This window comes from Morone saxatilis, unplaced genomic scaffold (genome assembly GCF_004916995.1).
Source record: "Morone saxatilis isolate NCDOM2014 unplaced genomic scaffold, NCSU_SB_2.0 Contig1, whole genome shotgun sequence".
NCBI classification, from domain to species: Eukaryota; Metazoa; Chordata; class Actinopteri; family Moronidae; genus Morone; species Morone saxatilis.
In genome coordinates this window covers 10,559,322-10,587,134 of record NW_023339651.1, presented here as the reverse complement: position 1 = coordinate 10,587,134, position 27,813 = coordinate 10,559,322, and the positions used below count along the sequence as shown (strand labels likewise).

The window sequence follows — 27,813 nt, the reverse complement described above, 5'->3', positions numbered from 1 at the left end:
AAATGTCCCTCAGACTGTTGTGAATGTGGCCTCATAGTTGTTTTTGTGGTCTAGAGACATTTTCTTTCCTTCATCTTACATTTTGCTGTAGCCAAAGAAACTGACATTATGTGGAGACCGACGTAATCCGGATTAATCAAGGAGGGCCTTGTAACCCCACATCAAACTAACACCAAAAAAGCTCACATTTCTGAATACATTAACCGTCATAGATAAACCCTGCAATTTTATCTTCACAGACTTCAGTGACATTCTGCTCTTTCCTTGTCAGTTTCCCAGTTGTTATGCATACCAATGTCCTCACCATGCAAAAGATAAAATAAAGGTCAACCATCAGCCCAGGGGACAATATTCAGTTTGAATACAGCCTCTCAAGTTTACTTCAAGATTTGGACATGGATTGGTGGCTCTCAATAACACAAAAACAAAAAAAGTACCCGAAATGTATCCTCTAAGAATGACCTTTCTTTTCTTGACTTTTCTGAATGTTCTGAAGTAATTTTTGAGTGTTGCTAATCATAAGACTGTAAATGTATGGCTAGTAAATTAAGGCAATATAACAATGCTTTTTGAGGATTATGTGAAATTACTTTTTAATAATTCGGTCCTACGTCTCAACTCCCATCAGTGCAGAAGCACATTATTACTACTTACTCTACACTGCCTAAGAAAGTTGCTATATTATTGTGCAATTTAGTCATATTCTCTTCACCACTTACTGTAGGCCCCTGGGTTCTGTGCATCTTTTAGCACATTTTGTTTAATTTATCCTCTTGCCGATTTCTCTTAGTTTGGTTAAACAAGAGTCTAACAGTGACTGTATGTAGAGACCCCGTATTAACTTTTATCGGAAAGTTTTAACAACCTCACACACACACACTCTCACTCACTCAGGCACCACACAGTTCATTTATAATTCTTTACTGGAGCGTTAAGAAGAATTTGAGAGGAACTCTTATCAGCATTACATGCATCACAGGTTTCCTGTCTGTCCTTGATATGCCTCCCCACTCCCATTAACATGAGAGCAATTCATATGCAAGATGGAATAAACTATCTCGAAATGACAACAAGGGATTTCCAACTGTGTGAGGGAGAGTGAGTGTGTGTGTGTGTGTGCACGTGTGTGAGACTAAACAGCCCAGACGGTCCCCTGAAAAATGTGTGCGGAAATGAACTTGGATATGAGATAATTGAAATAAATGCAGCCCGTAATTTATAAAGACCACCCTGGGCGATAATTAATTCAATTGATAAGCTACAGAGCTTGTTTAATTGTGGTGGGGAAGGTCTTTTGTGTGTGTGTTTGCAAAGTATGCAGTTTCTTGGGATTTCTTGTGTAATAAGTGTGTATGTGTGTGTGTTTGTAGCTGTGTGTGTGTTCTGTATCACTGTAATCTTGTAGGAACTAAATAATCCCTAAAGAGTATAAAACCTGGCAAAGTGCAAAAGTTTGCACATTCATAATTAAGGTCCATTATCAAACTGCTCAGTAGACTGATTTTCGAGGCATTTTTCCCCTTTTAATTACCTTTGGCTGTTCTCTTGACAGGCTTGGGTTTTAATGTCTGTTTTCAATTACCTATGTGAAATTAAGTGTTCTTTAATGTATTATTAGCAGCACATTAAATGAAGCATGTTTTTTTTTAAAAGTTAATAGTTGTGCAACAGCACGTTATTATCATCACTTGTGCTGTGTCAGTAACTTGATATGTATCATATGCCTCCCTACTTTTGATGATTATTTTGTTTTGACTTATTCACTGGAGTATTTCCATATTTCCATGCTAACGATCACTGTAGGGTTTTTGTTGTTGCTCTTTTTATTTTTTTGTTTGTTTATTTTTTACATAATTCTCACAGTTAATGACTCCCATTAAATTTCAAATGGTAGAAAACAGCTTAACAACTTCAGCGTATAAAGTAAAATACAAAAGCTTGTTCACAATTATATTGAAAATGTTGAACAATCATTAACTGAACTAAGACTATGTTCTTTATCTCATAGCAAGCATAGTGGTATGGCAATTAAGTTATGACTTGAAAGTTGTGTTTCCCAGACAGACAGTGGAAACTAACTAAAAAATATTCTTCCTTCTCTCAACAACTGATATCAAAGGTTTTTACCTTGGACGTAATCAGCAGTACATGGTTTTCATTGTATGAGGCATCCGCCATGTCCAGGAATAGCTGTGTATTGTGCAAGACTGGATTTTTCAAAACTATCTTGGACAAGTAAATCCTAAAGACATTTCGTCATGTGACAGCGAAACAGATCAATCCAGTGTTCTCCCTACTTGTTTACACTGATTTGTTATTATATATAACATTATTACATATTATACTATATAGACCTTTTCTACTATCTCTTCTCTTTCACAACTTCGATTTTTTTAACATCCTCCTTTCCTATCATTTCATCACTATACTTTTCCTGTTTTCTCTCATCCACTCTCGTTGACTCATCTGTCCACCTTGTCTTCTTCTCATCCATCCACTTTTATCCATGGCTGACAGACAAAAGTGAGTAGGATGCTGAAAATTGTTTCACCTCTGTGACTAGTTTGATACTATGCTGTGACAGTTTTCTTGCTTTAGTTTTGTGTTTGTGTCTGTGCTTGTTCATCGTTCCTTAATTTACCTGCAGGGTAAGTTGTACTTTGGTAGATCAGAGAGCAAAGTTGTGTTGCTGCAGCTGAAGGTTAGTTGTGCTCTTAGCGGATCTGTGATGAATTAGTTGCATTGGTTATCTCTGCATAGAAATAGGCAGCCATGTGCCACGGAGTACCAAGAGTCTGCAGAGTTTGAACAAAGTCTAAAAACTACACGAGAGATTTCACGGATTAGTGCTCCTTCAACCAGAAAGAGGATATAATCAGTCTTTTGTTGGAAGGAAATCTGCATACTCTCAGAACTCCATGACACACAGTTGTCTATCCCTGCCCCAAAGATTCCTGGCATTGTTTATAGTCGTGATGCAGAAGCGTCTTTGTAGTGCACCACTTTAGGCGAATATACAATCTATTTGCATTCTTATCCTTTGTGTTTCAAGACTATTTTTTAGTGCTCCATCTCTCGCACAGTAAAAACGACACAGAAAGAAAATGCCGTTACCTCTTTCAAGATCCCTCCTCCATTTCCTTCTCATTCCCTTATTCATTCATCTCTTAATGTGAAGTCTCTTTTCATTTCATTTATCAAAAAACAGCTCTAGCAGAGTTGTGTTGTTTTATCTGCCTTTCTCTCATTCTTGGTATCCGTCTTTTGTCACTCCCCTTTATAAAACATTTTATTTAACCATTCTGTGCATTACTGCTTTTTCATTTAAATTTCATTCAGTCCCAATCTCCCTCCTTCATATCATTTGGCTTTCATTTATATAATTACATTTTTCAAACTCACTATACCCTCCTCTCCTTCATATTGTATCTTTATCTTTATCTTATTCTTTTATTATTTCTCCCTTCAATTCATCTTTTTTTTCTCATTTTTTCTTCCATTCATGTACCAGCCGGTCAAACAATAGTGGTGGTGGAGGAAGTCATGGTGACAGTCATGGTGACAGTCGTGGTGGAAGTCATGGCAGTCTTGATGAAAGCGACCGCCAACGTCTGATCTCAGATTTTGCGACACGAGCGATCGCTGCTCATCGTCAGTGCGTTGCTAACGGAGGGGTGCTAAACAACCTGCCCAAGTCTGAGTCCAACATCACCTTTCTCTCTGATGAAAACCCACTGACTATCAAAAATCCTATCTACCATGAGGACGGGACTTTGAGTAGCCCAGAGACTCATGGAAGAAGCCAGAGGAGAAGAGACCTTCTTGGGAATTTCTCCCCTTCCAGGAAAGGCCTTCGAGAGGCCTGGCTGAGGCTGAGCTCTCACGGAGGAGATGTGGGATTCGGTGGGTACAGTGGCAGTGACAGCGGATGGGGATCCGGGGGTGGACACAGCTGGACTCTCCCTTCAAGATTACATCGAAGAGAGATGTATGACACTTTGAGACGGCAAGTGGTAATGGATCCTGTGCAGTGGGAGCTGGAGCTTCTAAAGGCCGAATTCAAGGATAGTAAAGATGGTGGTCTGGATATAGGATTTGACCGTGGGTTGGATTCAGACTTGGAAAGCCAAAGTCTGGAACCCAAGCTGACAGTCAAAGAACAAGCCAGACAGTTTGAGCAACAGGCGCTCCAGGAAATGAGGCAAAGGCAAAGCAGAGATTCACGAGGATCTTTGTCGCCTGATATCATACTTTCTGTTTTCCCTGAGTCTCAACAAACCCCCACCCACAGTATCTCATCTGCTCAGGTTAAAGAGGGTCCCCCAAGTATCATTGTCACCCAAAGTGATGGAGGGACTCCTCCACCCAGTCACAAGCCAACACCTCCTGTGCTGAGGCGCTTTGGGGTGAATCTATCTGGAAATCAGAGTGCGGAAGATACACTTCAGGTCCATTTTGAGGTTATCCCTGACCCTCCATCAACTCCTCCACCACCACCTCCAACCCCGCCACCTCCACCTCCCACATCTGCCCCTCTCCCTCCTTCATCTCCTGTTCCACACCACCCTTCCTCCTCTCCTCCTCTCCCTCCTGCTTCATCTCAGTCCAACCATACAGAGAAGCAGACTCCTCCTCCTCCTCCTCCTCAGCCCCCTCCTCTTCCACCACCTCCCCCGCCTCCACCTCTCCCTCCCCCTTTGTCACCCTCGCTCCTGCGTCCATCCACCTTTGTCCTCCCATCCTTCTCGGAGGCACCAGCCCTGCGGCCCGTGTCCCTCCGGCCGCCGCCACCACCCCTCCCCGTGGAGCCCGAATTTCCTCGAAAAGAGCTGAAAGGAATCTTAAAGAACATCCAAAACATTGCGGACATTGAGAAGTCGGTGGCCAACATGTTCAGTCAGATAGATCAGAAACAGATCCCGCTCAAAAAGGTCCTGAAGAGCCGAGCCTCCATGGATTCTATTGATTCGCTTGACTCCTTGGATGCATTAGCAGTAGGGGCAGGAGAAGGAGTGGAGGGAGAAGAGGGAGGTACAGAAGGAGCAGGAGTAGGAGGAGGAGGAGAGGATCCTCCACTCCCACCTCCACCTCCACCTCCACTTCCACAGATTCATCCCAACCCAAACATGAACTCCATTGTGGAAGAGCTTGAGAAACGATTCCCCTCTCAGTCTACAATGCTCTAGCCTTTGCCTTGATTAAATGGGAAGCACACAGTGGGGAATTTCTTAACATTGTAGTGCGTAGTTGCTGTGGAGCTGTCAAGGGACTGATGCTTAAAATAGCTCAGTGGGATGCTGTGATGATTTGGTGATTTTTATTGTGCTCTTCCAGCACAACTTCCTGTTTTATACATAAGAAGGGAAAAGACAAGAAGTAGGCCTAATAAAAAACTATATGGGTAGAAGAAAAATGTTTATCCTCTCAAATGATGGCAAACAGAAAAAAAGGTGCAACTTCAAGAAAGGTCACATCTTGCATCACCGTAATAAATTGTCATGTAATAGCTGGAAAGGGCTGTCACTCTCAGTTATAGTATTCCACACAATTTCTGAGTTTCACAAGAGGACAGAAGGACTAAAGGAGTGTGGAAGGATGGGGAGGTTAAGTCCTTTTTTTTTATTTGTGGCCCCCGTTTCAGTAAACCTAGAAGGAATTAGCCTGCTTCCCACCCAAACGTCAAAGTAGCTGTTTGGAGTGCTTACTCATTATCTGTCTCTGCCATTATTTTAGTTTCCCCACAAACAACATTTCTAGGACGTTTTTTAATTAACACGGAGCAAAATTGGCTTAAATAGCTGCAGATGGGAGCAGTGAAATCAGATGATTAGAAGTAGCAAAATGTCTCCTGGTTAACTTTCACTATCATTAACATTTTATATCCATGCCAAGTAATTGACATTCTTGTCAACAACAAATTATAATCAATGAAAGACACATGATTGCTGATGGGGCCACTTGCTGTTGTGAGAAGCTAATTACACTTTTGGGGTGGTTTTAACACACACCCTCTGGACGTTTAAACTAGTTGATTCTAAATGTGAAAAGGAAAAACAAACAGAGGAGGAGAGAACAATGTTAAACCTGCCAACTTGGAGTGAACTTACCGGACATGGATTCTTTGTATGTTCTTAGATAGTTTTGCTGCAGTATTTTACGATGTCAAGGTTACAGTGACATCACTGTCACAATTTGTTCTTTCTCTCCATTTTATCAATATTCACTGTTGGATATTTAACTAGTGCTGTGACATTTAAGGCCTTTGCACACCAAGTCTGTATTTTTCTTTCAAAATTGTCAATCAACTTTACTTACCGACTCAGAAACGTTTGTCCGTCATTACAGTTTTCGGAACAGGTTCGATTGCATTTTTCCACACCAGTCAAAAGAAATAGAAGATGAGGACAGCACACAGACAGAGAGGGACAGCTCTCTCTGGAGTGGCGACAGCCTGCTGAGGGTCCTATAAGGGGATAAAAAGCAAAGGAGGAAATGAGAGAGGAGGAGCGACAGCAGGCTTTGCAGATGCGGGCAGCTCCTTTATCAGCAGGTGAAACGCTCCTGGTTTGCGTAATGACAGAGTAAAAAATATGTATGCGAAAAATACAAACCTTGTTTGCAAAGACCTTTATTGTAACAGTTTCTGTCTGATCTGTACTGAAGTAGGTTGCTGTTTTCAAACGTCTTTCCATCTTAATAATTTGAGTCAGCGCACAACTACGCATCTTTCTCGCCCATGTCTTCTACGAATCACTTTTATATATTACTAAAATATTTTCCCAGTTACGTTGCGCTACCAAAACGTAATTTATCTTCAGGGGTAACGTTTTTTTTTTTTGATTGAATGAAACACATACATTTATGTACCATTTCGGAAAAGGGATGGACGAAAGCCACACAAACACACAAGGTTATGACCAGCACTTGCCTCCTTAATCGCGTCTGTATTAATGTTAGGCTACAAAAGCACTTTTAAGGTTAAGGTTATGGAAAGATTTTGGTTTTCAGTTAAAAGTTGATATTCATATTGTGTTTCATGATTAAAATCACAGCAGACGTCTTCTGTCTTAAACCAAGATCATGATCTTTCCTTAAAAGACAAAAAAAGATTAACAATGCAGTAGTCACTACAAGTAGCTGTTGTACTGCAAGTTCAGATATTTTGGCAGAAAACAAATGAAATACGTTATCAATAAACATTATACTGATACATTCACTACAGTTTCAACATTTTTGTGACTTGTACATCAGATGCATTAACATTTCCTCATCAGATACCTGTCAGCATTATGTTTCCTTTTAAACGATTGCTGCTGTAAATTAGTTGTATATAAATGTCATTTCTGGGAGACAGGGCTGTTTCATATCAGTACATCAGCATGTGCTGAAAACTAATGGTATCCTCACATTGCAAACGGAGACAGGGGGAAAGTGAAACATTCTTTAAGTGGCTGTTATCTTTTGTCTTTTTGTGTATGTTCCGCTTTCTTTCAAATACAGTATCATTTAGTTGGATATTTTTGTCTCTAGTTCCCCATATTGATTCTTAGCTCTTAAAGGTTTTCAAACAGTCTTTGCTATTCTCTGTCTATCTAAAACTCATTTTCATTTGTCTTTACTTAATTGTATATTTTTCTTTTACCTCTGGACACATTATCTGTGTATCCACAATGGTCCTGCATTGTCTTCTGATGTTCCACAAGGTCATGTGAATGTCCTCCTTCTCAAGGAGACAGATGTTAATATGTAGGTAGGTGCATAGCTACAGTAAAACAATGTCTAAAACATTTATGTAGAGATTTTTATTCACAATATGTGCTAAATTTTTATGTACTTTTTCTAGAGACTTCTTGTGCCCAAGGTTTCCTTCATTAAAATCACTGTGCGGGTACTTGGTACTCGGGAATTGATAAATGTAAAAAATACAAAAGGCCATGAACATGAGACATTTTTCTCAATAAAATATGTTGCTGACAAAGAGTATCCAAGACCATATTCATTTGACAAAAAGTTGGAATCAACAAAACAAAGATTTTGATGTATTCAACGGCAGGCATGAATGAAGTTTTCCACACTGGATCCATCTTCTTTGTGCTGGAGAAACCAGCACAAAGGAAACCATTTAGAAATTGTCCTTCACATTAACTATTATAACAACATCTAACAATTATACTGGGAGCTACAGTAGTAACTCATCCTAGTTAGTACTAAACAGTCCCCAGTCTTGTGTCACTTTAACATTTGCACCAATGGTACCAAGTAACCAAGATAGAAACTCCAATATTTGTCCTGCATCTTTACAGTACTTTTGCTCCTCACTGAGGCATTTTTGGGGGGGAAATTAAAGCAGCAGTGCTATAAGCATGTGCAAAATGAAGCTACTGTCTGAGAATGACAGCATCTGTGCAGTTGTTTTCACTTGATGGAACTATGCCAGAAAACTATGCAGAGGGCGTCATGTACACAGCCTCCTACATTTGTGGCATATTAATGAGAAAATACAATGTTTATACAATGTAATAAAATGCAATGTTTTACCCACCTCAGATATGAGATGCTGTGTGTCAGACCCACATCAGGCCAAAATGAAACTAACAACTGGACTTATACATTTAATGTTTTCCACTCATTCAAGAGGGTTCATTGTAGAACAAAGGTTTTTGTATGTCTACTTTTGAAATTGCATAACAAAATCAATAAAGTAAAATTGCGGTCCCATGTTGAAGCCTCCCATCTTCAGCAGGCGTAGTTGTTCAATTGCCTTGCATCAGTGTTTGCCAAACAAAATGGTTGCCAGCATTATTTGTATGTATTATTTTTATTTATCAATCACTGTAATATAACGAAAAAAATTATGAGGCATCCTGCGCTGGATAACGTTATTCAGTGTGGCTTGGTTGTAGTTGTCTGACTAACTTTAGCTTGCTTGCAGTGTTGATTTTTTAACCAACAATAAATGATTTAACAGTACAAAGCTCAGGATTGCTTTCTACTAGTCAAAAGAAATGCAAGCCAGGGGCATCCAATTATAACTGTAAATCAGCCTATAAGCTGGGATTGGCCGACTGGCTGTGACTTGGCTGCATGCTGTGGGTCTGGCATCGGTTGCTTCGTGGTTTTGGCTGATGGGATGATTTGTAAATGGCAAGCTAGATAGTAGTATGGAGTCAATGGTCCAAGTAAAATATAGGAACATTGCAGATAGTAATGTTATTCTATGTTTTAAATCTATGTTCTAGCGTTCAGCCTTGTGTGTGTTACTTTTGGCTGATGTCTAGGATGCACAAGCAATAAGACGCTGACTGCAGTTCACTTAGCAGCCACTGGTGTCAATATGAATAATGGTTTTCTAAAAAGTTACATATAAAACCTTTAAAACTCATGAAGGACTTATGATGATAATATTGCAGATTGGGTGGCACTGTGGAATTTTACCATGTTTTAATGTAAACTGAATGCCTTAATGCCTTCTCAGACCAAATCTTATATACTGAAACTCATACAGACCTCTGCAAAGCATGTAATTCACTTTCATGTTGAGATTTGTCTTATCCCTTTGATATACCTTTTTTTTTCCATCTTATACACAGTTAAATGACATTTTTTGCAATAGTCAGACTCTCTACTGGGTCAAATCAACAGGTGATTCTTACCGGGAATGTCATCTGTAACTACTGTGAGATATGTCAAGTGCTTCCCTTTTCCTCTGATGAAATACCTGTAGCTGTTATACAGGAAAAGTAATGACATGTCCATGACATGTTACCCAGATATGGTAGGAAGTGGAAGCCTTTGAAGCATTGGCATTACCTTAAAAAATGTCTAAAATGTATTTGTAAGCATCACAAGGTGTGGAACCAAAGCCAGTAGATATACAGTAGCTCTGTCAGCAGCAGATTTAAATGCCATCCACTTACACGGTTTCAACAAGCTGTCTCCAGTCGCATATTGTCATTGTGAAGTGACAGAATCACGTTTGTCCCACAAGACCAGTATGTCACTGATCATGAAATCTGGGAAACTAGATCAAATCATGATGTACGGCCAAATACAACAAATCCTGATGGTCGTATCTGTGGTTATCAAGTGATAATTATGAGCGGATTTATAGTGTCGGATACCAAACACATACACACGCACACACAGATCTTGATATATCTTTTCTCCAGTGGTATCTGTAGAGCCGTTATGTTAAGACAGAATGAGCTGGTTTAGACACACACACACACACACAGCCTTTGCAATTGTTCAACGCGTCTCTCCTTACATGCACAAAATCGTGATCAAGCTGTAAACATTGTGTCGTTAAGCTGTGAGTCTATAAAAGGCTCAATCCTTATACTTAAAGTATTAACACAGTCAGTCACAGACATACACACAAGAGCTCGGGCAAAAACAGGAGCGTGAACATATGCACTTACACACAAACAAACAGCTGCATTAAACAGGTTGCAGGCAGTGTCACTGTTTCAGCTGACTGCTTTCGAAGTGTTTTATGTTAAGATTAGCTTTCAACCTCAGTGTGCTGCACGTCATTGCACACACTCGGTGCATCTTCATTGTCTCCGATCCTGCTTTCACTCCTTCAGTTCTTATTGTGTGCTTTTGCTGGAGAACAGACATCTTTTGACGTCTTTGTGAATATGTATTGTTTACAACGTTCAGCAAAGCAGACTGCATTTAATTGAAACTGAATTGAGAAACACAGATACAAGACGTAGCAAGAGAGCGGCTGTCGTGCAGTTGTTAACACACAGGTTTGATCCTCGCTACAGCAAAGATTATCATGGGAAATGTGGTCACTAAAGCAGCAAATAGTCAAGAGACGCAGCAAATAAAATTATAATATGCTATAGTAAATGGTGATTACTTTGACACGTGTCTCTGACATATTAAATTACAACTCTTTAAACTTTAAATGATAATTTAGGTTTACTACAACTTGCATCTCATTTTCATGGTTTTGGCCACCAGTTCTATCAGTATTAACATTTACAAAGATCTGGTAGCAAGCTGACATCGCAAATAAAGAAGTCAGACAGCGCGGGAAACAAGAGCAGTCAGACGATCATGTGGGTTTTAAACAAACCCCCAGTTTACTTTAACTTAATGCTTATTTGGAAGAGAAAACAGTGAATGACTCAAAATCATCCATCACAGTGTACAAACCAGCTCTGACCTACAGTATTTACTGTAGTTGTGCACACAGTTTTCCTGTACAATGATGAATTATCAAGTGATTTAGATAATGCGGCTAATCTGTTGGCTTATTAGCCGCTCTAGCAGCATGGCTGCGATGTGGATCTGTCAGTTGGTCAATCTATCTATCTTTAATGTAACTTAAATATCTAATAAATACCAGATCTTTACCAGACACCAATAGCAGATGAAAGAGGATGAATCCTGATGACATTGTTCAACTCTCAATTTTTGGGTAGATTTTGTACAGACATTTATGGCGCCCACAAATGACTATGATTTTGTTGAACCTCACTTTCCCTCATCAGGCTGACACTGTAATTACTTCCCCCCTGATCCCCTAACTCGTCAGCTAGTGCCATAACCAGAGAAACATTTTTTATTTATTCATTTTTGCAATCTTTATTTGATTGTGAAGCTGAAGACAGGCAGGAGAAAGAGACAGGACATGACATGTAGCCTATGGTCGTGTACTATAATCGAACCCAGGCCGCAGCAGTAATCACTCTACTAGGTGAGCTACTGCAGCGCCCCCAGATCAAAATATTAATTTCTTAATGACCAAATTTGTGAAAAACTGACACTTCCAAAATCCTTAGCTATAGTGTCTAGTGCTAAATATGTGCAAGCCTACTCACTAAACTGTGATGTTGAACACGGTAAACATTAAATCTGCTAAATATCAGCATGTTAGCATCGTCTCCTCTCTTTGAGCACGTTAGCGTGCTGGTTACAGCAGTTTATCTCAAAACACCGTGTCTAAGTACAGCCTCACAGAGCCCCTAACATAGCTGTTAGACTCTTACTCTTGTTTACAACCTGTCTGATCGTTCTATCAGACTTTATTTTGTTGCGATGTCACTGGGTCCCCAGATCTCACTTAGTGAGTGTTACTATAACCAACAGCAATGATGGCCAAAACTCCAAAATAAGATGCAAGTTGTAAGCTTTTGTATCTGAGTACTAGGTGTTGACTCAGTAGCTATAAAAAATATAATAATGGTTGTGGGAGTTTTGTTGTGATATGGTGTAAATCAATTCAGTGTAGGATTAGGTAAATTTGAACCTTGGAAATGTCAAAGGAGGTTTATTATATACCATAAGTGCTGTATAAATCTTAAGTTATTTGAAGCTGGAACGTGGCTATTTCTCTGAATTAGATCTCGTCTCTCACCACATTTGAAATACAACGTGACTTACTGATGGTTTACTTTCCTTCAAACGGGTTTATTCTGGGAATGTGAAGAGACCTGGTTATTTCTGAAGTTGTTTTCTACATAACATGCAGCCGTAATGCAAGAATGTACAAAAAAAAGAGAGCGACAAAAAAGGGCTTGTGGTGTAAGAAAAGGCTGAAATAAGCAGACTGAGTGAAACAGGTAGGAGAAAAAGGAAGTAACAAATGAGTAGAGGAGTGCCAAAGTGCCAGTGCAAAGGGCGAGGGAGCTACAGTAGCTCTATGAGAGAGAAGACAGAGACAAAATGTAAGAAAGAAATAGAAAAGAGAGTGTTATTGGGTGTTACAGTCTGAGTCTGTTCTTTAAGAGCTAATAATATTTCTCTCCTGTCTTTCTCATAAACACGGCAAGACAAGGTGGAGAGGACACAAAGAGTGAGAGTCAATCACGTCAGATGTGTATATGTGCGTGTGTGACATCAGATAGCTGTCTGTGTGTTTTTTGTCTCGAGAGGGACCTAATAATGTGTCTGTCAGAGCAACAAGGACACGGAGATAGACTTATCTCCACATTGTGACACACACACCAACACAGATTCCACCATACACAATGCTAGGCACATACTGCTGGCAGCTATAATGTGAAGACACACACACAGTGATGGTGATCCTCGTTCTAACCTGTAGAGCACCCCAAAAAATCTACCTTTTCATCTACGCATTCATTCGCCCATTCAACCTTTCACTATTCATCCACTGATATGTCCGTCAGTACATCCACCCATCCTTCCTTCAACACCTTTATTTAACCACATAATCTTATCTTTCTGAAGCACACTCATTCCTTTAAAACTGCATTTTGATATTGAATGAAAAGCCAGAGTTTCTCGTTGAAGTGTGTGTCTTTGTGTGTTCTACGGGGCACAGTCTCATTTGAATTTATGTAATGAAATGCTCAAGTGGTTTAATAATTTGTGTGTGCGCCTCTGTGTGTTTGCACTCTGATAACAGAAAGTAGAATGTGACATGTCCTCTAAAAGTCACCATTTGTTGTTCTGCGATACATCTTCATTTGGCCAGCTCATTACCTTGGTTTCACATGACAATACGTCCTGCTGGCAACATAGTTAAGACGCATGGACGGAAACATTTTTGGCTGTTTGTCGTAGTTTGCTATTTATTTATTTATTTATTTATTTGGCTTTTTCCCTACCTTTTTTTAAATCCCAGCGTTGTTTTTCTTCTCACTCCATCTGACTGTCTCTCTCAATTCTTGTTTCCCTCTTTGTCTTACTGTCCTTGTTTGTTTTCTCAGAACAGTAAGTCTTAATTTTCTTTCCACAGTACTGCAAACAGTATCAAGCTTATTTGATCATACTATCATCAACTTGGCTGCTGGATTTACCCAATCTGATATGTGGTAAAATGAACTGTCAGAATGTATTGTTTAAAATGTATTAATGCCAGGCTGAAGGATAGGATCTTAAAGGAATAGCTTGGCATTTTAAGGGAAAAAATTGATTTCTTGCCAAGGATACGTTTTAAACCATTCTTGTCTATACAGAAAATATGAAGCTATATACAGCTTGCAGTTAGCTTGGATTAGCACAGAAAGTGGAAGCAATGGGAGAAACAGCTAGCCCGTGGTAGCTAACCATTTGCCACTGGTTGCTCATAAAATCACAATTTGTCATTTTTTACATTTTAACACAGATACAACAACATAATAATTAAAATGTAATAGTAAAGATATCACAATAACAGGCTATGCATAGCTTTTAGTTATTGCAGCCTCCTGCACACAATTTAGCTGACATAATTATGCCCTTCTGATAAGTACTTGAGAGCATCTTCTTTGGACTTTGATTTTCTGTCTTCACTTGATGTCAAACTAAGCCAAGAGTAATTATGGGCCGGACTTGTGCTGAACGAAACATAAGCAAAGGTTCTCTGAGTACTTTTAGGGTTATGAAAAATGAGCCAGACCGGGTGAAGGGTCCTGTCTCACAGGAAATGTTCAAATGTTTAGAAAGAATTTCAATTTGCTCAGTGCCTCTGTAATGTTGGACTATTTTCCTGCTTATTAAAAGCATACTGGAATCTTTTCTGGTGTAGGAGCATGCAGTCCATAAAAATGACTGACATATCTGTAATAGATAGGAACACAGTGCTCTAATAATGATTTTATTACCACATCTCTGTCTGTAAAACATATCATACCTTAATGGTGGACACTTAAACACTTAATTGAAAACCATAATTCCTCTTTTATTGTTATCAGCTCAAAAAACACTGATCTTCAAAACTCATTTGTTGAGAAAATTTGATTACTACTAAAACAGGTCATGAACTACTGGTGGCCATATCTGGCCTTCATGAGAATATGATGATATCACTTTTTGATGCACCTGACACCAAAATGACTGTTCCTAAACCGAAAAAGAAATGGTTAAATAGGAGACCAAGCAGTTTAAAAGGTGGACTGTTATTGGACCCCTGCCCTGACAGCAAAAAAGGTTGATTGGAGTCGACAGGGAGTACTTCGGAAAGGGAAGGTTGGACAGGTTTCTTTTGACTGCTAAGTGCTGCTAAACTCAATCTGTTGACTGTTAAAGTTTAGAGTGTGTACCAGCAAAGTAGCGAATTTATGCTAAACACTGTGTTTACACGCACCGATTTAAATTCTACCTGCATGTGTTGCGTGTATCTAGTCACATCCTGAGAATAAATAGGCCTTATACTCATGAATAAAACATCCCACCTATTAAACTAGTCACAAATTACACACTAATTGAAATATGGCGTTATTATTGTTGTGGCTAATATGGACATACCCCATCTATGGGTTTTCTCAACAATAGGATGAGCTCATTTGGGTTGTAAATGGGATGTGATTATTAGATATTTGTGAAGCTATAATCAGAATATTTCCAACAAAATAAACAGTAAATGTCAGTGCGGAAATGGCATACCGAAGTTTCTCAGCTTTCTCATTTTGTTTTGTCCTTTAGTCTTTTTTCCCCTCTTACATAGTCCTCCCTGTCTCTCCATTTATCTTAAAATACACACACTCCCATACACACACTCACACACATCCCATCTTCTTGCTTTCTTCTTGGAAACTGGGTTACATTTAACAAAATGTGATACATTTCTAGCGGCCACTTCCATTTGGGTCTTTATTTAAACATCCCATTTCCTCTGCAGTACAGAAAATGCACAGCAAAGTGCTGACGTGTATTAAAGACGTGTCTACATCAGGAGGATTATGTTTAATGACAGGTTTTCTTGGTACTGTTGGTTAGTGGTCTTTCTGTTTCTCTCTTTGATCTTCCAGGCGTGGATATGGGCAACATGAGGTAGGTGTCTTTCCCTGTGTGTATGTGTGCTATATAGTTGTATGTGTGTTTTCTTTCCTCTGATGTTTAGTGGTACCCTTCATTGTTTCTGCTCTTTCTGTTCTCTTTCTGTTTGATGTAATCAAGACGGAGCAGCATGTAATCAGTGCCTTGTATCTAAAATGTATTGGATCTACATAATTAGTCCCCCATTTCTAAAAAAGAAAAATTAAGATCTCTGCAGTCCATTGATGGTGCATATTAAAATGTAAAAACACAGATGTTGATAAAGAAATCTAAAAACCTGGACTTTTGGAGATGGGGAATACTGTTAATCTTCAAAAATCTTTATTCCAGAGCAGTGGAGAGACATAGAGATGTTGGGAAATCATTTTTGGTCATTTTTTGACCATCACATGATCTACCACAGCATTGGTGGAGCATGTAAAAGAGGTCTTACTGTTAAAAAGTAGCTCATTAACACAGAACTGACTTTTTAGTTGGTGAATATCTATCCCCAATCACTCTGACATACATTTTTAAACTTGTACCTGACTGACTGCACCAATACACAGACACGACCATCGGCATTCTAGCTATATTGAACAAGGAGCATCGGGTATTGATTTAATGTTTCCAAAATAGAGCTCCTAACTTCCATTCGTCTTGTCATTGGCCACTTTTCTTTCCCTCTGGCAGACACAACAACTTCTCAGACCTTCTCTGCTCAGACCAGAGGTACCCTGTCTCTCTCTTCTATACTTTCTCACTTCCCAATGTGTGTTTCTGCATGGGTGTGTGGGTTTGTGTAAGTGCTGTCAATTTAATCAGAGGTGAAAAAGTGCAATTTCTCATGCAGCTTTAATTAAGTACGTATATGTGAATGTGAGTGTTTGTATAGATTTGTGTGGGTGTACTAGTAGGCATGTATCTCTGTCTGTGGACAATGTGTAGAAAGCTGCTAATAAATGTCTATCAATCTAACAGGAGTTATCAATGGAATCTGGCATTGACCCCGGCCAGGATTACTACACTCAAGATTATTACAACTATGATCATGGGTAAGTATTTCTTAATAGTTCCCTGCACATTCTATATATATCTATATATCACTACATGTGCATATAGGTCATATTGTGCTTATATGTCTGTAAGCTTAACATACTGTATGTGCTGATATGATGCTTTTGAAGCTTTGCTTTTTCTGAACACAAATTAACTTAATCTGAGAAAACAAATTGTATTGTAGTTATGTTCACTTAGTAGCTGTCCTGGAGCTTTCTATTGTATCACATGATTTTCCTCAGCAGATGGAGTTGCCCCATTGTCATGAAAATGTATGTTTCTAGTGGTCAGATGTGTTGTTCTTCATCAACAGCCACAGACCCTAAAATCAGTATGGCTGAGTTGTAATTCAGTTTAATTCCTATTTACGTGGACTTGTATTGTGTTGATATGAGCGTATGCTATTGTTCGACAACTTTCTGTTGAATAAACCAAAGAAACAGAATTAGTTACTGAAGCTTTGGTTTTGCTCATAAAAAGGCGTCATGTAATCAATAATAATGGAATATGGTTTATGACATTTTGCATCATGATACTGGCATGTATCCATTTCGGAATTTATTCTTATTAATATCATGATACTGGTTTCAACCTTTTGCCCAGCCCTAAAAGTTATACTCCCAATACAATTATCATTTTCTCAAAAATATTTTAATAGCCAGTCACGGCTGCATAAACAGAACAGTGTGGATAATAGTGATGGTATTTCATATTGTTCCCGAGCAGTTTAGAGATCTTAGAGTATAAAACATGCATTATTTACAAGCAGTCACAGTAGAACAGATACTGAGGGCAATGAATATAGGCCGTCTCCACTATGCTTCATCTCTAACCTTTGACCTCTAGCAGTGGCCGACAGCATTTATGAAACACATTTCCTCCTACATGAGTCTGGAGTTCACGGTGTGCACTTTATCCAGCTGAGTGTCATGTCAGCCCCTTGGCAGCCGCTTTGATATCAAGCTGACCGTGTCAATCACACAGTATGGTGGCTTGATGTTGAAAAGGCAAGAAATACTATATAGGAATGTCAGTATATTGAACACATGCATACAGAAACATTAGATCAAAGCGCTCATGAAACAAGACCTCTGAAGACTTATTGCATCCTTCCTGTGTGTGTGTGTGTGTGTGATTCTGCACCCAGGCTGCCATCTGTGATGCATTGTGTAATTTTTATAATTTTAGCTGCAGACTCCCGGGAACTTGATTTTATACGCCCACCCACACTCACACATAAATACACAGTAGCACACACACATGCACAGACACACACACATAAATTCTCTCATGGCAAACACATTCATTCACTCCCTCACTCATACACTCACTCAGAAATGCTTTCTTGCTCATTCTTTCTTTCACACACATGCACACACACACACACACACACACACACACACACAGCGCTAATTCTCTCTGCCTTGCAATACTGTAGCAGCTAATCAGGCAGCCAGCCGTGGAGGCAGACAATGGGCCAGATGCTGTTGGCTTAGAGCAACATCTACAAACTCATGTCTGACTCTGTATGTACAAAGGAGCGGGAAATCAAACTTTGTGACCCGGTGGGACTCAGATGTAATCATTTTATTTGTCGCAGTTGTAAATGAAAGGTGCAGGGTTTTGCTCCAGTATTCACTTCCATAGCCATAGTAATCTGTTTGAAACCTTATGGAAGGACAGGTTGTAACCTTTTGACCTTTCCTTTCATCTGTCTTCAAAAGATGAAATCAAAATGGGATTTTCTCTGCATGTGGGAATGTAGCCATCTGCCATTGGTATATGTCTGATTGGATTTATACAGATGCAGAAAATAACTTCAACCATTTGTTGCACAGGTCTGATGTTCTGATGTATGTCTGCAAAAAAACAACAACAACAAATACAACAAAACAAGCCAAATTCATGTTGCCCTCTAGTCAAGAGTAAATTACTCAACCCATACACGCCACAGAGCAATAAGGGATTAAATCTTGCTTTTCCAAAATCGTTACTGGCGTGGGTGATGAGCAGTGTGACTGTCACAAAGATGATAGGTGCTGAGTTAGGGCACCCACATAAAAATATAGGATTAGGAGGGTGAAATCTGAGATTATGAGCTCAATGAAGATACAGTTTTCATGTTATAAACAGAAGGAGGACAAAGGTGAGAACAAAAAGAGTAGTAGTTTAGAAGTCTGCATGTCCAGATGCTTTAAGGCAGGGTACAATGTGTATGAATACATTCAAATGGGAAATAATATTAAAGGGCTGGTTCAACATTTTGGGAAATATTCGTATTTGCTTTCTTGCAGAGAGTTAGATGAGACAATTGATACCACTCTGTACGTTGAGTATGAAGGCAGGTAGGTTAGCTTAGCATGAGTGCTAGCCTGACTTTGCCCAACCAGCACCTCAAAAGCTCAATAATTAAGGATTTATGGTTATTTTATAGTCATTTACAATGCAAGGTTGCAAAATGAAATTTAGATATATTTCTATTTATGCTACTTTTAAAAACAAAATAAAAATGTATTCATGAGTCATAAAAACTAAAATACTTGTTGTCTTTAAGTCTAGTGGTACGGCAGCAGAAACTTCTGTGCCTCTTACCAGATGGCAGTGGGGTGAACAGGCTGTGTGTGGGGTGGGTGCTGTTTTAGAATCCTTTGGGCTCTGCGCAGATACTTCACCTCAACGATATCACTGATGCTGAGAGCTGAGATGTACCAATGATCTTCTGGGCAGTTTTAATCACCCACTGTAGAGTCCTTCTGTCCTGGACTTTATATTTCATTTCTGCAATCTGTACCAAAACTGAAGAAAGAACAAGTTGTGGTTTTACTGGAGGAAGAGTCTCCTCGCTCCAGCATATTTAACAGTTAGGAGAGTGGTATCAAATGGGGTAAATAAGTGTTTTTCCCAAAATGTGAAACTGTTCCTTTCTGTTTTGTCTTCATGCCCTTTGCACATAATAACAGTTGGGAGTTTTGCAAGAGACAGATCAAGAAAATAATGGTCAAATAAAAACAGCAGAGGTCAAGAGCAGCTCATGACTCGCATGCATCAAGCTCCAAAAATATTTTGCCTTAGACCTCCCATAGTGCAACTACATAGCATTTTCTTTATAGCCCCTCTGTCTGTGAAATGACCACTTCTTTCAATCTTCTACTGCCAGTATGTAACACTTTCTGCTAAAAGTATGTGGTGTCGAAGTCCATGCTGAGTCCATTCAAGTTAAATAACTTGAATAATTCACATCTCACTGCAAAGCCACCAAAAAACAAAAAATGACCTTTACAAGCTGTTAAGTATTAACCATGATTCGTAAATTGACTTATATAACATATAACATATAAAATTGATAAACTCCCCCTTATTAGATTTAATATCCAAACAAACTAAGCATCCATTATTAAAACAAACTCAAAATTCTTAACTCAAAAATAGCTATTGTCCTCTGAGAAGAAATATCATTCATTTTCTCTACATACTTTTTGTAAGAATATGCAGAACCTTTTTCAATCCTAATGTTTCATTTTGTAACAAAGCTGTAGATTAATTCAAGCTGGCAATTATGAAACTAAGCAAAATGTATTTTGTTTCATTTGGGAATCGGAAATTGGTTTTATTTTCTCATCCAGTGACTTTTAAAGGCTATTAAAGCATACAGGACTAGTACTCTTTGTCATGTGGAGGCCTCTTACTGTGTGAATGTGTTCACCCATCCTGGGACTGACCATTAAACAATCATTTAGCATTTGGAAACCCATCTGAAACAGGCCAGTGACCCAATTTGGTCCGTACACACACGGCTACAAAACCACACCATCGAAGCTTGGCTGTAATGCTACTAGTGATTCTGGCAACTTTGAAGTGCATGAACTGATTCCCAGTTTATTACTGCCCCCTAGTGGTGAGATGCAGAGAGGGAGGACAGAGTGAAGGGAGGAAAGACCACTTGGAAGGAAGAAAATCTAATCAAAGAGTTACTGTAGCCTTTAAGTGATTTGATTGTGTGTGTGTGTGTGTGTGTGTTGTGTGTGTTGTGTGTGTGTGTGTGTGTGTGTGGTGTGTGTGTGTGTGTCTGTATTTCAGTTTGAGTCCATAGGTTAATGACTGTAAAAACCAATAAGCAGATTTTAGTTGAAGCTCATTACATTAGCTCACAGAGGCCACACTCAGGATCATAACTGTGAAACTTTTATGACTGACCTGGTTGTTCTGTTTCGACCCTACCATTGTTCACTCCTTTCTTTCCCATCCCTATCACACCTCTACCTCCTCCGCCTTTTCTCACCCACACACATCAGTCATCCACTTGCCGCTTCCATTTCTTTATTACTTGATTACTTAATGTAATAGGGAGGGCAGTTTCTCCCACCAGTTGACCGTAAGGAAAGTGATTACGCGAGGCAACTTTTCTGTACAACTCTGTTACGGAACCAAGCCAAAGGACTTACAGCAGATGTGTTACTTTAATCACACTGGGACATATTGTTTCCAGGATAGCATTTGAAAAGATGTGTTTTTTGACCCACTGGCTCTACCAAGTTGCTTGCTGCAGGGCATGGAGCCCAAGCGGTGATACACAACACAGTTTTTTGGCAGGTGGAGCGAGGCAGCGCTCCCGGCAACAGGCAACAAAGAGAGACAAAGGGAAAGGAAATCGATTCCAGTGTTTTCTGCTAACAAAATGTCTCCTGGCAACAAAATGCTCCCTTTGTGATTAAGGCAGCTTTGCTTAGGCAAGTCATTAGACACTGCTTATCATTGGAGTGAACCACGTTGTTGCCCTGTGTGTTATTGCTTTAAATGGCAGTGGATAAGCATTAGCCAAGTGCAACAGTTTGGTTTGTACAGCAGATTGCCCTCCTTCTTCACTACTACTACTGGCCAAGCTGTCGGACAATACCACAGCTTTTGTTTATTTCTTATTATTATTACATATACAAAAACTCCAAAAAAAACAAAATGAATGTAGTAGTGAATTTGAGAATTTGCTATTCCTGCTCTGTTACTGCTTATCTGTAAAGCTCTGGTTTTATTTCTCCCTCCCTCTCTCTGTCCAGGTATGACCTTCCTCAGTACGGCAGTCGCAGGAAGCTGATCTCCCCCTCTGGCCTCTATGATGAATATGGAGAAGTTGTTGTTGATGACGACGGCAGCTACTACTACAGCCCACAGGAGTCTGAAGGAGAGGTAAAATAACAGAACAGAAGAGAAACCTTTAGATATTTCCTAATAGCATCCATGCTGTGTAATGAGGAGAACTTGTTGATCACAGTGGCATTTATTGATTTTGCAAAGTATTCCAGTGGAGACAAAACATTCATGTGGTGAAAGTACTAAATTAAATTATAGTTCAGGCATTACAAACTTAAAGTGCTCTTGCAGTCTGCCTTTTTGATGTTAAAACCCTTTCAACAAAATTCAGCATATATAGTTTTCAAAAAAATTATCACACTGTTAGACTGCTTTGAAGGTTGGGTCACGCCATCAATTCAAATAAACTGTTTCAACATTTTGGGAAATTCATTCATTCTCTTTCTTGCTGAGATTTAGTTAAGAAGATGAATAGCACTCTGATGTCTGTATAATATACAGTATATGAAGCTACAGCCAGCAGCTGATTAGCTTAGCTTAGCATTAAGAAAAAAGGGAAAACAGTCTGGTTCTTTCCAACGGTAACAAAATCCGCCTACTAGCACCTCTGAAGCTCCTGAATTAATTAAGCCAGCGACACAGTGAGGGTGCCAACGCAGGTGGGGGGTCCAGCAAAAAAAAAGTTGAACCTGGTTTAACTTTTGCAGTGACACAGCACTGTGGTGGCCAATCAAATATGTGCAAGCACACGTGTGGTATATTATGTGGTAAAGTGAATGTGGTATGTGGATCATCGCAACGAAATATAAAATAAATGTTGTTGTGATAACCTAGACTTCCTGAATTGTATTTATCTTATTGTTTATCGTATTGTATCAAAGACTATGGCAAAAAAGCAAATGAGCACACTTCCCAAAATGTGGGACTGTTCCTTTAAGATTTTGCCATGCATCGTTCCTGGATTTTTTTTTAAACTTGTTTGAAAACAGGGTATTCTATAAATAACCACAATGACAAAAGATATCTATGACATGTTCATATTTTGTAACTTTTCATCAGTCTGAAAGATCTTCATACTGTTAGCACTCCACCCCTGTGAAAGAATAGGAGGTACAAGGTTAAGGCTTGCTCCTAATAATACTGCTGATATTAATACTTTTGCAGTTTACGTGTCTTATTTGTTCCTTACCTAAATGTTCTTATTTGGTTTTGGACGAATATCATCATGACAACAGGTGAGGAGACAGTTTCAAGGAGGTAGATTAGCGCCACCCCCTGCCTACCTCCAGCAACGTCCTCCACCTTCTCACGAGCCCTCAAGGAAGACCCCAGGAGCCCCAAGAACTGTGGGCGACAATAAACAACCGTCAGATGGTGGTACAACCGCGAACATGAAGCCTAAGAGCTCGAGTGCGGCCACCAGGTTAAAGGCTGTGATGAGTGTGAGTGCTCTGCTGTCCTCTGGGAGTAAAACATCTGGACAACCTCCTGCCATCCACCCGCCCTGGAACAAAGCCAGGGTCAGGCCCATGGACGTGGGGGAAGGAAGTAGAGACAGATTGGAGGAAAGAAAGAGTGACAGAGCAGGAAGAGGATTAGAGAGAGGGGAAGCAGGGAAAAGAGAAAACAAAGAGGGAGGAAGAGATGAAGCGGCAGAGAGAGGGTGGGAAAGAAAAATGGAAACATGGGGAAGAAGCAACAGAGGTGGTGTGACAAACAATGGGATGAGAAATGATGTTGGAAGAGGAGAAGGCGTCAGGCCAGGGCACAGGGGAGAGCTCCCTGGCTTGTCGTCCTCTGGCCACTTCTTCAGCCTGGACGGTGGCATGGTCATCGACGGGAGTTATTTCCAGACGTCCGTTGAAGCCAGCAAACCCCCTCCGGTAAAACAAAAGCTGAGCGAGGCCCTCAGTCTTATCTCTCTCACCAGAAGGCTCCAGGGACCTGCCCGGGTGGGAGACGAACAGTGGAGAAATGGAAAAAGCTGGGACGGAGGAGAGGAGAATGGCAGGAAGATGTATGGCTCCATAGGAGATATGAGTGTTTCTGCCATAGTGTCTGAGAGAGCCGTGGGGGAGGAGAGGAGGAGGAGGAGGGAGAGGGACTTCCGAGAGGAGAATAGCTCCTCTGAGGTGTGGTGGAAGAAAGAAAAAAGATTTAATGACAGCGATTCAGAAACAGGCAGTGGCAGCAAGGAGTCTCCATCAGAGTTCAGTCTCTCCAACGCGAGTAGCCCCACCTCATCCGTTACAGCCGAGCACAGCAAGACCGAATCTGATACAGAAACGGAAAAAAATGAGTCCGACTCGGGAACAGAAAGGGAAGGGGGAACTCCCGAGACAGAGTCAGAAAGTGGGAGCCTGAGAGGGTTAGAGTCTGAGCCGGAGTCAGGGTTAGAGAGTGAGGAGGAGGGGAAAGAGTCGAGCAGAAAGCGCTCAAAAGGTAGTATCAGTAACAGTTCTGCGAGCAGCAACAGTAATAATAGTAAAAGTAGAAGCGGCAGTGCCAATGCAAAGAGGGAAAGAACAAGCAGACAGAGGGAAAACGGCAAAAAGGATCGAAACAGCAGCAGTGACTCAAAAAGTTTGAGATATTCAGGTTCTAGGCCCCAAACATCTAGACACTCCCGTTCGTCACATGAAACAATAGAGGAAGAGAGCGAGGAAGATGAAGAATCTGGAGTGGAGGGGGAAGAGGCGAAAGGGGTTGGATCGCGGAAGTCTTCGTCGAGCAGGCGGGCCGCCAACCACATCCAGTCAGACATCAGCTCAGGCATGATAGACGACTCAGACGACTTGTCACCCATCATCGAGGACACCGAGGAGGAGGAGGAGGACAGAAGCAGGGGCCGCCATGGTGGGGAAGAAGACCAGGATGAAGAAGAGGGGGATTTGGAAAATGAGTCGGCTGATTGAAATGCAGATGAGGCCTTAGTCCCCGTCCCCCCCCTCCCATCCCCACCAAAGATTAAATTCTTTGCCACTAAGTAAGATCTCTGTGAAAATGCTTGCGTTGGGTGTGCAGTCATTACCTGGGTGGAATTTATTACTGTAATCTCTCTTTTTCCTTGTTTGGTGTGATTTACATTCACAGGAGTTTAAATTGGCTGTGTGTCCTCTGCTGCCCTCTCAGAGTATCTCCTCCTGTGGTTCTTTGCCTCTTCCCTTTGCTTGTATCTTTGAAATCAGCCTCTCTTCTTGTGTCTTGGCTTCCTTTCTAACGGCGTTGATACTCTTGAAGTGCTCAACTGGTTTACCTCCGGTAGTTTTTCCCCCGAGCTGACTCGTGTCAATTTCCTTTTGTGAAAGCTCCACTTCCAGCTGCTTATTTCTCGATATTCACTGACCTCTTTTTGTTGCACTAAAAGTTCACTCGAGCTTTTTACATTAGTTATTTCTTTTTCTGTGTCTATCATTCTCCCTGTATCTGTCAGTTATTCCAGTACCTGTTATCTGCAGGGAGAAATGATGCTTTCTCTGTAATGGCGAACGTATTCTTTCTTCCACACTATCAAGGTTAAATGGAAAAACTGAGGGTTATATTTTGTAACAGCAGGTCAGTCAGTTATTTTCTTCTTTCAAAGTGTGTGCACAGCAGTGTTTGCTCTGAATAAACAAAGAGGAAGTCATAGTGTTTAATCTTATAAATAGTTCCATCCAATATGGGAATTAATATACAATCCTCCACCCTTTCTTATGTCAAAATTATAAAGCACCACATGATCAAAAGGCTGCTGTGAATCACCAAATGAATCTGGGAGTAAATACTGCCGTGGTGCCTTGTCTTTGCTATGTAGTGTGTTTGCAGTGTGAGTGAAAGAGCTACTTTTATTCAGTTTTCTTAATTTTGCAGAATGTCTTAAAAAGTAAATGAAATGAAAGGTCACACATTTCATTTGAGCTCACAGAACCTTTAACATGAGTTGAAAATGTTGTTTCTCCTGACCTCTGGTGGTCAAAGTTCTCACCTTGCTGCTGTAGAAATGTATGTGAGGTGTGAGAGGTCCTACAGATTGAAACCAGACGAGCTCACAGTGAAGCAACGCTTTCAGGCTGGTGTTAAAGGACAGGTTCACATTTGACAAGTCTTAAAACAATGTGCATATGTACATTAAAAGATATGTTGGTTACTGTAATCTTTCTCCCTGTATACCGGCTGAGAAGAGATCCTAATGTTATATAACAGCAACAGACAGCCAATTAAAGACAAGGGAAAAGAAAAAACAGTAAATATTTTTTTAAAGAACACCAATTACACAGCGTCAGAAGTTTAATGACATATTATTTGTGTGTTTTTCCAGCACGGCAGTAGAAAACGTCGGATTAAGTTGGTAGTGGACCGTGAATATGAGACCAGCTCCACCGGTGAGGACAGCATGCCAGAGACCCAACGCAACCGCTTATCCTCCACCCTCAACAGCCACGCTAACGTTAACGGCAGCATCTACGTGGCCCAGAATGGCTCCATCATCCGCACCCGACGTTCAGTAAACGCCACGGTTCCCACACACACACACACCAACACGAACAACAACCTAAAACTTCCCTCCCCCGTCTTCAGCTCACGGCTGGCCAAGCACTTTAAAAAACTAGACAAAATGGCTGCCACGCTGGAGGAAAGAGTACCCCTGAACAGCCCCAGAACAGACGTTGGGTGCAACACGCTGCGCACCTTCCAAAGTTCGGGAATGGCCACCTCTGCGACGGCCACTTCCTCTTTCTCTAACACTGACAACAATAAAACGCTGAATGAGTTTAACAATCGACAATCCAGCGTGTCTTTAGGGTCAACCAGCACCAGCAACACGGGCACTGAAAGTGTGGCATCTAAATCCAACCTGCTCAAAGCGGCGCAGGGCGGCACGGAGCAGCCGCAGAGCACAGCGGGGATAGACGAGTTGAAGGAAGGCGAGAGAGAGTCGAAGGTAGACGGCAGTAACGACGACGACGACGACGACAACGGGCTCGTTATGAGGGGGCCATTGGAGTGCCCGAGTGACAGAACGCAGTCGGATGAGGAGGAACTATGGATGGGCCCGTGGAACAGCCTTCACATACCCATGACCAAACTCTGACTGTGCTCGCTCCTTATTGCCAAGATCATTAAAGCGTTCAGACATCATTTCTGTTCATTAGTTGTGGAACTAATGGGGATGCTCCAATCCAATTAAAAGATATCTAATTAGCAGATTGGTACCCAGCTAAATGGTGAATTAGCATATTCTGGTATTTAAACTTTATTTCACTAAGAAGTACGTATGCACTCAAAATAATTAATTTTTGTTTAAATTCAGACACATTTGATAAAAATACATTTAAAAAAAACAAGTAACTCTAATTGGTTGTTTTTCCAGTTAAAATGTCTGTTTTGTTACTGCTCAATATTCCAATCGGAGCATCCCTTAAACCCAATTGATCTCAGAGCTGCAACACTTTGGAAAACTGGACCTAGAATGAGAGGACTTGTTATATTTCTACTTTGCTAAGAGATAATGAAGGAAACTTGAGGACAGTCTATGAACTTTTTATGGCCCTTTAAGCGACTGGTTTCTCTGTATGGAACTTGTTTCATTCAGTACTAGGGCTACCGGTGCGACTCATCTTGAATTTGCCTGGCACTTTGCATTGACACTTGTCTTGTATTGTTCAAACTTGCCTTTTTATTCTTGTCAAGTTGCTTGGCAAACTTTATCCAAATAAAAGACTATTTCATCCATTGAAATGTGGAGTTTGGCTAACTTGGTGTTGCGTTTTTCTATGGTGAGTTGTGAGCTTCCAAAGGGTGGAATGTAGAGTAATGTGTTTTTCTGGTTCAAATTTGCAAACTCAATACTTTGTTCTTTAAACTGTTTTTTTTTTCCTGAAATATGCTTGTTTCTCTTTATTGCCAAGAGTAAGATGAGAAGATTAATACCACTCTAAAAAAAAAAACTAAATATGTAGCTGGAGC

The 27,813-nt window shown here is 40.4% G+C and overlaps 1 protein-coding gene across 1 annotated transcript in view; it reads left to right on the top strand.

Annotated features, from left to right (window-relative positions):
• Window positions 1-27,813, top strand: part of LOC118335124 (protocadherin-15-like) — a 153,434-nt gene extending 125,621 nt beyond the window's left edge. The window contains exons 35-39 of the mRNA XM_035671332.1: window positions 15,714-15,735; window positions 16,414-16,452; window positions 16,702-16,775; window positions 21,831-21,960; window positions 26,165-27,813. Coding sequence (XP_035527225.1) covers window positions 15,714-15,735; window positions 16,414-16,452; window positions 16,702-16,775; window positions 21,831-21,960; window positions 26,165-26,938 — 1,039 coding nt within the window. The 3' untranslated portion in view covers window positions 26,939-27,813. The remainder of the gene's footprint in view (window positions 1-15,713; window positions 15,736-16,413; window positions 16,453-16,701; window positions 16,776-21,830; window positions 21,961-26,164) is intronic.